Source organism: Pogona vitticeps, chromosome 2, assembly GCF_051106095.1.
Source record: "Pogona vitticeps strain Pit_001003342236 chromosome 2, PviZW2.1, whole genome shotgun sequence".
Lineage (NCBI taxonomy): Eukaryota > Metazoa > Chordata > Lepidosauria > Squamata > Agamidae > Pogona > Pogona vitticeps.
This window is the reverse complement of record NC_135784.1, coordinates 232,989,769-233,003,872: the sequence shown is the minus strand read 5'-3', so window position 1 is coordinate 233,003,872 and position 14,104 is coordinate 232,989,769. Positions and strand designations below refer to the sequence as shown.

General features: G+C 39.9%; 1 protein-coding gene across 3 annotated transcripts in view; it reads left to right on the top strand.

The window, feature by feature from the left end:
* Window positions 1-2,894: 2,894 nt before the first annotated feature.
* PTAR1 (protein prenyltransferase alpha subunit repeat containing 1) overlaps window positions 2,895-14,104 on the top strand; it is a 128,757-nt gene continuing 117,547 nt past the window's right edge. For 2 of the 3 annotated variants that reach the window (XM_072992192.2, XM_072992193.2), the window contains exons 1-2: window positions 2,896-3,080; window positions 11,947-12,116. In XM_072992192.2, the coding sequence (XP_072848293.2) occupies window positions 2,995-3,080; window positions 11,947-12,116 (256 nt within the window). In that variant the 5' untranslated portion in view covers window positions 2,896-2,994. Of the gene's footprint in view, window positions 3,081-11,946; window positions 12,117-14,104 lie in introns of all 3 variants that reach the window. The other variant, XM_020814157.3, reaches the window with a different exon arrangement.

Here is a 14,104-nt window from a genome sequence, read left to right as displayed (position 1 = left end):
GGAGGTAATTAATGCTTAACGCTGGAGGCACTGAAGTGTAAATTAGATAATCATCTGAGAGATACTTGATTTGGATTCCTGCACTGAGTAGAGGGTTGGGTTCGATGGCCTTATAGGCTCCTTCCAACTCCATTATTCTATGAATCTATTAGTTAAATTCAGTTATTAGTTTCAAACAGAGTAGACTTAGTGGAATATGTGTTTACAGAGAATGGGCTTAAATATTGCTGAGTTATTAAGCCCCATTCAGTTAGTCACTGCAAAGAAAGCAGAAACCAAAAGCAAAGTAAATGTAGCACCATAGCATTAATTTCTCATGCAATCAAAGATGTTCTAACAATTTTTTGTTATATATGTGACAAGAAATACCAAATATTCAAACTGGATTCAGAAAAGGAAGAGTCATTAGAGAGCATATTGCAAATACACATATTTACCAAAGAATTTCAGCAGAAATTCCTGATGTGTAACCCATATTCTGAATAAGAGCAACTATTAGGACCAAATATGGAGAAACAGAATGGTTTCCTACTGACAAGTGTGTCAGATAAAGGTGTATCTTACCTCTCTATCTGTTCAGTCTATTGGCAAAACATATCATACAAACTGTATTAGATTCAGATGAAGGAGGAGCAAACATTGGAAGACCAGTGATTTAAGATGACAACATAATACTTCTGGCAGGAAAAAAGCATTGACTTAAAATGAGGATTGAAAATGATCAAAGAAGAAAATGCAAAATGCAAAAACAGGATTACAGTTGAATATTAAGAAGTATAAAAATAATGACTACAGAACAATTATAAAACTTTAATGTTGATAATATAGAAATTGGGATAGTTAAAGATTTTCTATACCTTGGTTCAGTCACCAGTCCAAAGGGAGATTGCAGTCAATAGATCAAAAGACAGACATGGAAAGGCAACATATATAAGGATGGGCCACAGAAGATAATGGCCAAGATTGTTTATATTATGGTAGTCCCAGTTGCTCTGTGGGGACATGATAGCTTGAAAGTGATTAAAGATTACAGTATATGAAAAAATTCAATTCATTCAATATGTGGTGTTGGAAGCGACCATTATGGATGCCACTGACTGCCAGAAAATGGCTACTAGAAGCAAAAATTATTAACACAAAGTTATTGTACTTTGGGTTCATCATGAACATCATGAGAAGACATGACTGTCCGAAAAGACAATAATACCAGGAAAAATTGAAAGCAGCAAGAAGAGAGGAAGACGAGCTATGCACCCTTTCTATATGAAGGAATGGCTACCTTATTTCTGAATGACCTCATTTCTTTTTGAAATGTTTAATAATGGAGTGCCTTAAGACTGCTATTAGAAGGAACAAGGAGACCTACAAATATAATATTGCAGTGTACTTTTTCTTCTGTCAAATGTGCTCCTTCCTATTCAGTGTTCCTGCTAGAAACAGTTCTTTCTCTGACACAGCCTATTCTCTCTTCCAAAGTGCTGTGTTTTTTCTTTCTTTTAAGTTGCCACATTAAATGCCAGAGTTACTAAACATGTTCTGTCCTCACTGAGACTGGAGGCTGTGTTCTTTTCCTTATTTCATCTTATTTTTTCTTAAAAGGTGTTTCAGCGAACGTGACTGTAAAGCTAGAAGAGACTTTGAGGGTTGTTGAGTCCAACCTACTGACAAAGCAGGAAATTTACAGCTAAGAATCTTGGAAAGTGGACATTCTAACTTCTCTGTAAGCACCTCAACTGAAGGAGAATCGATTACCCTTTGAGACAGTCCATTCGATTGTCTAACACAACTTGCCAACAAGTTTACCCTAATGTTTAGGTGAAATCTCCTTTCTCGTAATTTGAATAAATTATTTGGGGTACATTATTTTGTGACAGCTCATGCTCAAAGATGGTTACAACATAACCTCTGTCTTACTTTCTCTGGGATAAACATACCTATGTCAAGTAAGTCTGAACCATAAACATCTTCCCTAAAAAGGCCTAAATATAAATATAGGTGTTTTGGGGAAGATTTCATGGTTCAGACCTTCCAACTTGAAATGAATACAGTATTTTGTCCTGGAGAAGACCGCTTAGTTCCCTCAACTACAAACTTTATAGACAACTATTTCCCTCAACTAATAAAGATACCATCCTAGTATCACTCTCCTTTTGGGCATGTTTCAGCTCATTGATAATCTTCTTAAACACTGATGCCCACAATTGGATACATTTTTTCAGTTGAGCTGCGACCAAGGTAGAATAGACCAGTACTAAAACTTCTCTTAATCTAGACATGATACTTTTGTGGATACAGCCTAGTATTGCACGCACTTTTTTTTTTGCTGCAGCATCCCATGGTTAACTCCTGTTTAGCTTGCAATCTACCAAGACCCCTATATCCTTTTCCACTTGCACTACCGCCACACCAGCCTGTCACCCAGCTATTTTTATTTTTTTGTGCCTCTGAGGTCTTCTGTGTCTAACGTGGAACTTTTACATTTTTCCCCTCCTGGAGCTCATTTTGTCTGGTGGATTCACAAAACAAGGGCTCCACCACAGAGGATAGACAAGTTAATAGTATGTACTACTTGGATTATGTAAGAGGGTAAACAAGGTGAAACAAACAAACAAAAAAAGCCAGAGACAGAACCAAAGCTTTCCGGCTGCCTGTCTTAAGTAACAGCAAGACGGATTTCTGAAGCCCGAACTGGACCCCCACTCCTTTCCCTTTTCCCGCTCTAACCTCGCAGGGCCCCGGACCGAGGAGAGAGAGAGAGAAAGAGAGAGAGAGAGAGAAAGAGGAGGCGGCTCTCGCTCTCCCCTCCACTCGGCCAGGTTATACAGTATTCGGTTCGCTGCTGCAGCCCGCGCTCCGCCCTGTGGGGGCCGCTGACCCGGATGCGCTTTGCTTTCCCCGGCCTGCCTGTGCGAGACGACGACGACGACGACGACGACAGCGCCGCCGCTACCGCCAGTTGCAAGCGGCGGCGGGCGGCGGCGGCGGGAGTGGAAGATGGCTGAGTCCCTGGAGGAGGTGGCGGTGCTGGTCCAGCGGGTGGTGAAGGACATCAACAACGCCTTCAAGCGCAACCCCCACATGTGAGTGAAGTCGCGGACGCGGGGAGAGAGAGAGACGAGGACGGCGAAGCGGTCCGTCTTCTTGCCTCCCCACCCACCCACCTACCTCCCCACCCCACCTTTGGGCAGGAAGGTAGTAGCAGGATCCGGTCCTTCTCCCCGGCTGCTCCCTCTCAGGGCTCGCCTGAAGTTCTTTGGAAGGCAAGCAGCAAAAGTTCCCGAGTGTCCTTCCTGCGGGAAAGGGATGCCCAGGTCGCCGCCTTCTGCCCACCTCTCTCTCTCTCTCTCTTTTTCCCTGTCGTTGAACTTCAGCGCCTTGTTTTTGAGAGTTTAACTTAAAGCGAGGTGGGGACGGTGGAAGAGAGAGAGAGAGCTGGGGATGACCAGCTCTTTGCCAAATGGCGAGCAAAAGCTTTCCACGAAGTGCCATGTGAGAGAGAGTCTGTTGTGCCGGGACGGTAGCCTACGATAAATAATAAGGTGTAACCGGAAAAGGGGGCTACCTGGCGTAGCGGAGAGCTGAGTTTAATTAATTCTCTGGTTCTGCCATGGAAACTTTGCTGGAAGGGATGGTGGAACTGACAAATCACCTCATTTTACCTTGAAAAACCTATTCGGGTCGCTATTGGTTAATTCTCCCTTGAGGAAACATCACAATACTCATTAAAGGTTCTAAAGAAAGATATAAAATATATGTTCCCCGTATTCGTTACAGGGTTTAGCTTCCATTTTTTCTGGGTGTGGTGTTATACCAGTTTTCTGAAAAGGATCAATCTGGCTTTCTCTTCCCGAGCCCTTCACCTGGGTGTGGGATAATGATGCAATAGGGATTCTCTGCCCTGCAGAGTTTCAAAAAGTATATCCCTGTGAAGCTTTTCTCCAATACTCCAGAGGTATTTAATAGATAGAGCCCTGCTGTAATGACCTTTTTAGATGTTTGAATATTGAGGTGACAGCCATAATTTTGCATTATGTGTTTCTTGTAAGGACTTTACCTGGCATCTGGCACCTTCAAATGGTCTCTCTGGCTCAGTAATCATTAATTCAAATGGAGAATTTGGGAGGGAAAGGGAATCTAGGTTGTTAGCATGGATTTATCCTGTTGTCAGGTGAGAATAATTTGCTGGAGGTAATTTTGCAAATTACTGGTAAAGTCCCCAACATTAACTTTGAAAGATCATGATTAAAGAAGTTTAATTAGGTCAGCTTGTTTAACCAAAGGGGATGTGGTTAACTTTTTTTTTTTAAGGAGAACGAGAGATAACATAAAACATAGTGTACTTTCTGGTGTTCAGAAGTTAGGATTTAAGAAGTCAACATGCTGAACAGACTTTGATTAAGAAACTGATAAAAATCCAGAGTGCTATTAAAATTAATACTAGAAAGCAGTACCTACTTAATAGTTTTACAGGCTCATAAAATCATAGAATAATGGAGTTGGAAGGGGCCTACAAGGCCATCAAGTCTAACCACCTGCTCAATGCAGGAATCTAAATCAAAGTATATCTGGCAGATGATTGTCTGATGATTGTCTGATTTTCTGTTGAACGGCTCCAGCCTTGGAGGTAATTGGTTCCGTTGTCATACAGCTGTAAAAGTTGGGAAGTCTTTCCTGGTATTCAGCGGAAATCTGGCTTTCTGTAACTTGAGCCCATTATTACATATTGTGTACTCTGTTGATGTGAGAACAGATCCTGCTCCTGTTCTATAGGACAATCTTTTAAGTATTTGAGGAGTGCCATCATATCTCCCCTCAGTCTTCTACAGTCTTCTTTTACACTTTGTTTCTTTAAAAAAATAATTTTATGATTATTATCACAAGATGATCTTACTACATCATCTGCTTTCATATGATGACTGTCATGACTGGCTGAGGGCAGTAAAAACTGCACATTTCATTGGCACATTTCATTGTTTCTGATCAATGTCTTTATGTTGTGCTGATAGTAGCATAGATAGTAAATAACTGAAAACATGTTTTTGTGTAATAATTTTATTTTCTTTCTGCAAGTCTTAGATATATGTAACTGTATTTTATTACTTTGAAATATTGGGTTCTGTTTATATTCCTGTGCTTATGGGGATTTTGCTACATTTGCTGTACAGTGAAAATTACAAATAATGGCCAGAAAAAAATTCTTAATATTTTTTTTTTAAATACACATTATAAAGCCTGTTTATGTGCAGGAAATTGCTTTCGCGTCTTCTGTGTTGTTGGATTGTTGCTTTTAGAGAGAAGGATAAGGAAGGCAAGGGAGACCTTGAATGCACTTTTGAGTATTTTGCTGTTAAGTTGCACTGTACCTTTGATGTCATGTTGGTTTTCATCAGGCATAGGGACTGAGAACAGAGGAAAATAGATCCCACTGTCGGATGATGGGCATTGTGTTAAAAGCAGAAGTGACATTAATTTGGTCACACATAATAAGATGACCTTGGAAGTTGTTGGAGGACCAGCCATGCAATCTGTTATTCCCTCTCTTGCCAAGCAGTGATAAATGCCAATGATATACCATTTTTGCTTTTTGCCACCATGCTTATGCCACTCCTGCTGCAAAAATGGCATTAGGTTTTATCCCATATACATGACGGACTGCTCATTATACGTTGACTTAACATAGCTTGATTTTGATCCTCATGGAGAGCCTCCAAATCCAGGTAAGTAATCAGGATAAGTTTTTTAAAGTATAAATTAGTAGAAAAATACAGTGTCTTCATGCATGAACATCATTTTCAGTTTTCAGAGAAAGACTGAGATGGGATTGCTTATGTCTTCTTTGTTTTTTGACCGATTTGTAGATCTCAAGATGGTTGTGGGGGGTCATAGTTCCAGTCTGCCGTCTTTGGCAAATGGAATGCCAGGAGCTTCCATCTTACATCCCATGCTATTCAAACTTCTACATGAAACTACCTTTGGAGATCTAAGCTAGTATATAATCAAGCAATACCAGCTTTATCTCTCATTTCTGTCTTAAAGGCCAAGGGAGGCAATAGAAGTTCTGAATTAATATCTGAGTCAATTTTGAAGAGGCTACATGTGAAAGAGCTGAAGCTTCTTGTAGTACACCTGGAACCACTGTTGTTTAGTACAACCTTTCCCAACGTGGCACTGGTTAGGTGTGTTCTATCACTATTCTCATCAGCTCTAGGCAGCAGGATTATTCTGGCTGAGAATCATGGAGATTAGTCCAGCACATTTGGCTAGCATCATTTGGGAACTGGTTTAGGAGATATAGGGATCTCTCAGAGCATTGTTCAGCTTATTTTGGAGAGGGTTGTGTTGTTTAAAAAACATACACGTTTGCAGCTGGGGTTCTGCTCCTAGATCCAGCCCTGTTACTGTTTGTAGTGGTAGTGGCTGGGGTGCTATTTATCAGCCAGTGCACTGGCTGTATTCTTGAGTTTTCCATGCCCCATTTCCAAATTGGATTAATGTAATTTGTGGGGCCTGACTTTAAAGACATTTCAGAAACTTCTATGGTTCAAAATGCTGACTGCATCTAACAGATTAAGGCGTATAACTCAGGACTAGTAACACATTTCTTTCAAGTCACCTTTTTAAATATGTGTGTCTTTAAAGTAAAAGCTTCTCAGTGGTTTGGAAATGTCTTAAGAATTGCATTTATGAAGGACTTTCTCCATGTCTTCCCTATAAAAGGGTAGAGTGGGCCCCAAGAACAGGAACTGCTGTTTTTTAAAAATAATCTTTTAATCATAGTTTCATCAGATCCTTTCTCCTGATAATTCTTTTGACATTGAAACTTTTTTCATCTTGTTTGTATTCCTGATTATTTTTGAAAAAAAAAATTAATTGGAATGTTTAACAAGGTTGGAGCTTAAAGTCTAGGGTAGCTGCTGACTGTTGAACTATAATGCAAGAGTGCTTACAGGTGGGAAGGAATCCATTAATTTTACAATTAGATAGGGTACTAAGTCTTAAAGTAGCTCAGAAAGTTACAGAAGCGACCCGGGGCTTTCTGCATGTAGTCAAGAGATTAAACTTCCCATATCTACTAGCCCTGCAGAAATAGGTATGTGTGCTGTATGTGGGGCAGTAGAAAGTGAAATTAGTTTAAAAATTTATATGCTGAGTTGAAATATAATTTTTCTTTCCACAGCTGGGAAGCACCTCTTGCTATGAAGTAGATAGAAGCTTCTTGCTTTGGATGGTTTCCAGTACAGTACATGTTTAATCATTACATGTGCCCACCCCGAGGACTCTCAGCAGTCTTGGATTTCTGACACTTTTACCCATGTGATGAATGAAAGATAGAGACCTCTAAAATTCAGTTTCTTTTCAGCTGTGTTTTTGGATTGCATGCTGGTGTCTTTCCAACTGGGTTCTTTTGCTTTCAAGTAGATTGCTTTAATCTCTCTCTTTCTAAAAGTGAGTTTTTATTTCTGTAACAGTTATAAATTAAACATCACACTTGTATTTTCCACTCAAAGTTTGACATGTTTTGCTCATTTGTGTTTTTCTGACAAAAGTAGGACAAACCACGTTGGCTCACTTGGTTCTATTTTTAAATGCCTGTTTAATATGTCAAAGTTAGTATGTGGCATTTTTTATTTTAACCCAGTCAGAGACATTTTAGAGCCTGTTTATAAACTAGCAGTGGGGGTACTTATGAGATTTTGGATTTTTTAAATTGATGTTCAGTGTAGCAGGCTTTCTAATTTGGGTGAGAAATGCTGTTCTTTGTGTTTGAAGTTCTGGGAAATTCTGGCCTTGCTCAGTTCAATACAGTATCAGCTCTGTCCTGGTTGTTCAGAAATGGTCATATATTGTTACTGTGATGCTACATTAAGAGTGCATTTACTTGTCACAACAAGCCATAATTTGTATTCACCATAACTTCTTGTTTAATCAGTGAATTGTACAATAAATGATATTTTCTTCATTGGAGGTTTGTGTTTTTCTTACGAACCCTTTTATTGGCTCTCATTTCAAGATGGACTGCTAAGAAAAGAAGCCACTTTGGATTTCACACTAACCCACAATTAAAGCTCATAAGTCAAAAGCAAACCCTGAACTCACATTATTGTGACTGCAAAATGATTGGTGGATTATTAGCTGTTCACTTGTCAGAACAAGCTAGATTTCTGTCAATCATTCGGGGAGGGACTGTCAGGTTTCTTGGACTTTAGTCCCCATAGTTTTCAAGGAAGTTTCCCAACCAGAATTTTGGTGACTTTAGCTGAGAAATTAAAGTTATCACAGGATTTTTCCATTACTTACACCTAAGGGATGACGGCCCTGTCAGCCATTTTTTTCCTGTGAAAAAGATATAGGAAATCGGGGCAGGTGCTAAGCTCCATGGGAGCTGCAAGGGGTAAGGGGACTGGTGCTCTTTCAGCCCAATCATTAAAGCTACCTCTCAAAAATTTGTAGTCCCCTAATCCCTTGTGGATGCCATTGGGCTTTGCTGTTCCCACCCATTTATTTCTCCTTCAAGCAGTTAAGTCTCCAGAGTCAGACTTATTGAGTGCAGATATAAGTACTGACTCTCCTCTGAGGAGCTGGACTTCTTGGCTGTAACTCCCAGAATTCTGGCTGGGTGAATTCCTGATGAATTGTGGGAGCTGTAGTCAAACAGATACAAAAGAATTATGCCTACTGGTTAGCTTTACATTTCCTGGCCTTCCAGTATTAACTATCTCCCCACCCTGATTCAAAACTCACATTTATTACCACTGTGATTCACTTTCAGGAATACTGTGACTGTTGCTGTAAACTGACACGTTTATACTGCAAAGGACAGCAGAAAGGAAGTGGAAATAGTAACAGAAAACAAAAGGGGAATTCAGAGAGTAGTGCCCAGCAAGCAAGCTAGAGAGAAGTGGAGAAGAGAGAAAATAGCAGAGATCAGAGAGGAGTCAACAAGAGTGAGAATGTGTTAGTAGAAGTGATGTCAGAAAAGGTCTGGGGAATGACTAGCAAGCAGGCAAGCAAAGAAGAAGAGGTGTGAGGGCGAAATGAGTTTAATTTACAAGGCAAGGGAAAAATGAGAGGACAGCAGATGTTTTATTTAATAAGACATGGAAAATCTCCATAGTCCAACCCCTATTATAGTATTTTGCCTAAAGAGGAAATAGGGTGTGACTTTACAGTGGCTCACTTTGCAGCCATCACTAAAGAATCAACTAGGCTTCAGGTGCAAGTCTGTTGCATGTCTATGCTTTGTAGAGGCGTTGTGTGGTTACCCTACCTGCATCTTAGACAAGGGAATGTCTTCTGCTAACATTTCAGCAAAGTGCATTCTTTAATCTCAGTTTGTTTTTGCTTATAATCTGCTGCTTCCAAATGCACTCTTTGGTTGTAATGAATCTTGATTGTATGTCCTTAATATGGGCAATGATGTTTACTTTGGGTCATGACTCTAGAATAGCAATGACACTGAGTACAGTACGATAATCTCTGTTTTAGTTCCATGGAATACCAATTTAAGAAAATGAAAGGAGGCCCCAAATTATTTTGCTGTGTTTCCCTACTATCATCTTCCAATTATCAGTACAAAGGAAGTAAAATTTCTTGGTGCAAATTACAATTTGCCTCTCTGGCTGTTGGTGCAAACGAAGGAGCTGTCCTGTTGGTGTTGCCCCCTTCAGATAATAAGCCATTTGTCTTTTGTACAGTTAATTCACCAGTTGAACATCTTTCTCTGTTTGACTACAAACCTGAAAAGACTGCAACCAAGTGTAAACATCTTTTGATTGTTCCTGTTGGCTGAACTGGTTTGTGCTGTAATAGAGATTCCCTGACTTTTTTTGATTTGGTGGCCCCATATCTGGTGATAGCTTATTGAAAGGGGTCATAAGTGTAAATGCACCATGTCCTCCCTCCCACTCCCCTTTCTCAGTATGAAAGGCTGGGGAAGTTTAAAGTTGTCCTTTTTGCCTAGTGAGATCAGTAGATACTGGAGGGTGGTGGTGGAAGCCCCTGCAATCCCTCAGCGACAGCCACCAAAGCTGTTATTTCCTGCTGCTCCTTGTTGTGGAAAAACAGCATTCTTGAAATTCAGGAAGCACCGTTTGCCTGAGAGAACAACATTGTGGAGAAAAGCAGGTTGGGGACTGCTCATTTCAGGGGCCACACAGGGAGCAGCTGTGAACTTTAAGCTGTATGTTCCTGTGTTGTAGTAATAATGGCTCAGCTTTCCAATAATTCCTTCACTTATCAATTTCTTTTCCAGCTTGCCATCTGTTGATTTCTGTTCCTGATTTGGGGGCAGGGTGATCTAGGGGACTAATATAGTGTCTGGAATGTGCAAGTGATTTATCAGCTTAGTTTTTCTTACAGAGTTTTTCTGAGAATAAAGTGGATTAGAGATTATATATATATGCCACCTAGTCCTGGGTGCTCAAGTCCTGACATGCTTTTTATTTTTAAACAGATGGAATAAATTATGTGACTCTCCTACTAGGGAACTGATTAATGGATTTAAGGACTTAGCTGCATATGGAGTCAAAAATTTCTGTGCCAACATAATTTTAAAAAAGCAAAACGTGCTGCTTTTATACCACCCCATAGTGTTTAAAGCACTCTCTGGGTGGTTTACAATTATGTAGGCCACACATTGCCCCCACCCCCGCAAGCTGGGTATGCATTTTACCAACCTCAGAAGGATAGAAGGCTGAGTCAACTTTGAGCCAACTAGGTAGGATTGAACCCTGGGTTGTGAGCACAGTTTTGGCTGCAGTATAGCAGTTTAGCCACTGTGTCACGAGGATCAAGCAAAAAGTGGGCTATATCTTGTTTCAGCAAATAGCACTGGAAAAAATAAAGATTGCTTAGATTAAAAATGCTAGGTATTATTTATAAAAACACGAGCCCCACTGAATTGATGAGGTTTATTTGTAAGTAAAAATAAATGGAAACTACAAAATGGTTTAGCAAAAGATTGTTTTCAGATTCTAACCTACAGATGAGTATGTGCACTATAAGGAGAGATACTTTATTTCTTATTCCAGTTAATAGCTCAGTCCTATTTAATTTGCCGGTGTATAAGACGACCCCCCCAACATTTCCACTCAAAATATAGAGTGGACGGCTGTGCTGCAGCAGCGGCTGCCCAGTGTTCTGCCCGGGCCAGCCCTGGAAGTTCATGGCCGCCCGAGGAGGGCAAGGAGGAGGGGAAGTGGCCGGGCGGGCGGCAGCAGCGGAGGAGGAGGAGGGGAAGTGGCTGTCCGGTGGTAGGTGGGCGAGTGGGCAGCTGGCTCAGCAGCGAGGAGGGCGAGGAGGAGGGGAAGCAGGTGGGCGGGCAGCAGCAGAGGGGGAGGAGGGAAGCGGCTGTCCGGTGGTGGACTCTAGCCACTCAGGCATGGCCGGCTCTGCTTCCCTCCCTCCATCCGGACCGCCTGCCTGCCTGCCCGCCTGCCTTCCTCCCCAACCGGCGCGACCCCGCGTCACTTACTCAACGGTGGTGGCGGCTCCTTCCTGGCCCAACTGAAGTGCACCCGCCATATAAGACTATCCTTCCATTTGGAGGCATGTTTTTGGGGCCAAAAAGTCATCTTATATGCCGGAAAATACGGTATTTGATAATAAGTCCTGTTTAATAAAGTGGGGGCTGCTCTGAAGTATGTTCAGGACTGTAGCTTTGTAAGTCATAAACACACCAGAACATGAAAAAGTGAGACTTCTTTCCAAGTCAACATGTACAGGATTGTGCTTGCATAGGAGTAGATTCTCAAATTAGTTGTTTTTCTACTGGAAATCTAACAAGAACCAAACAGGAAGGATAAAAGAAAGAGGTTTGAGAATAAGTGGGTTTGTAAAAGATAAGCCAAAGTAAGAGAAATGGACAGATATAACATATGATTAATAAGCAGCAGAAGGAGAAAATAGGTGTCTAATTATTTCTTTACTTGTCTTTTTTGTTTTAAGAGATGAAATTGGATTAATTCCCTGTCCTGAAGCCAGATATAACCGGAGCCCGATAGTCCTGGTAGAAAACAAACTTGGGGTGGAAAGCTGGTGTGTCAAGTTTCTTCTGCCATATGTGCATAACAAACTCCTTCACTATAGACAAAGAAAACAATGGCTCAACAAAGAAGGTAGGTTACTCTATTAAATACATGTTTCTTTGTTAGTATGGAAAATGCCTAAACAAATTGACTGAAGCTTCATTTTGCTGTTGATGTCATATAAGTATTTTTAAATACAGTAGTGCCTCTCCTACTCCATTTATGTTCTGACTTTACCATTTGTCTGTGTTGCATAGAAACAGTGCCTTTTATTGGACCCTGCTGGAAATTAGATTATCGGCAGGTGGGAGGAAAAAGTAACTTTTGGAAGCTCATGGAAGTCCACTTGTGTGTGAACCTAATTGACACTGAAGGGCCAGATAGGCATTTATAAAATAAGTAACTTTAAAATGGCAGTATCTTGGTAGCAGACCAAAGTTATAGCTTGTAGTTTCTAAGTCATTGGCTGAAATCCTGTTGTACTGCTATGGAAAAGGGGTAACTTTTGGAGGCAAATTGCCTCAACTTAGGAAATCTCCATTGACATTGTCTGTTGTATTTAGAGTTGCATGACTTAGTATGCAACAGATAATGTCTATGGAGATTTCTTAATTTGAGGCAATTTGTGTAGCAGTGCCACAAGATTTCAGCCATTGTGAAAGCAGAATACGTTAGTGTACACCAACAGCTTTATTTTATTTTTTGATGAGGGAAGTGACTGCTAGAGGTGTGATCAAGATCAGAAAAGCAGTGTGTTGTCTAGAGAAATACCTCTGGATACAAACTAAAAATGCTTTGTTCTTATCACTGGAGGTTGTTGCATAGCAATGACATGACAGAATGACATTTTTATAATCTGTTGCTGTACTCTGGAAACATTAATTTGATTTAAAATCAAGTCAGGCAAATAACTGTTACCCAGAATAAGTAATAGACAATTCTGGCCCATACATTTCTGCTCTGTGTTGATATATAATAATAAATTAGAATTATCTGCCAGAAACACTCAAAAAGAGAACATTCCCCTCTACAATAATTAATATGTTAAATTTTCTTATGTAGAAGATGGAAAATTGCAGAAAGAGAGAGAAAAATTAGGGTTAATTCCTTTTGCTATCACTAATCTTGCATAGTAAAATTGTTAACGGTTGAACATTTAAATTGAAATATATGTGTTTGGTTAATTACAGATTTGAGGTAATTAACATTTGACTCATGCTTTGTATGGCCAGTGTAATTATTCAAGCAATTATGACTAGAGGTTATAATACCAACATTTTATATTAAAGATATACATGTGTTAGGGTTTGTCTTGTAATGAAAGAAAAAATTCCAGCAGAATAGTTTTGATTTAAATCAAGTTGATTAAAAAAAAATCATTGACTTTTATCCACTTTTGTTTCTAGACACTTCAGGCAGTTGTTGACTATCACATCTCACTTTATTTTTCTTTTTGGATGAAGAATATTGGATCACTGCTTTTTTTAAAATACGTGCTTTCTTGAAATCTGGAGCACATTTCATGGCTTACTACCTACATAATTTCTCCTCTGAAGTTTTTTTAGCCAGCTTCCCCATTTTTAATTATTTGTTCCAGCTGGCTGGTCTCTGGAACAGATGGCTAATATATTTGTCAACATTTAGTTTCCCTTCAAGATTTTCAGTCAAAATGTATTGGATAAACTTTTACTGAATCAAAGTATTTTTTTTTCTTTGAAACATTAGCATGTGGCACAAGTAGAATTTGGTCCCCTCTTTCTTTCAGAGCTACTGGTGTAGACAATGAATGTTCCAGGGCAGCTTGGTTTAGCTCAAAGGGAGAGGCAGATGCATTTAGGGGTGCCCTGTTTTGTTAGGGTGTATTTCATAAAGTCATTTTGCTGTGTTTATATTGTTTGTATTTTCATCATTTAAAAATCTTGGTCTAAACTCATTTGGGAATTTACTGTGCTAGTTAGATAAAAAGAAGTAGAAGAAAAAAAGAAGACGCTTGAAACATAACTGGGGGAGAACATGGCTGGATTTTACAGTCATTTAAAATCCTGTTCTGTAGTTATACTGGCAGAAGAGAAATGGTG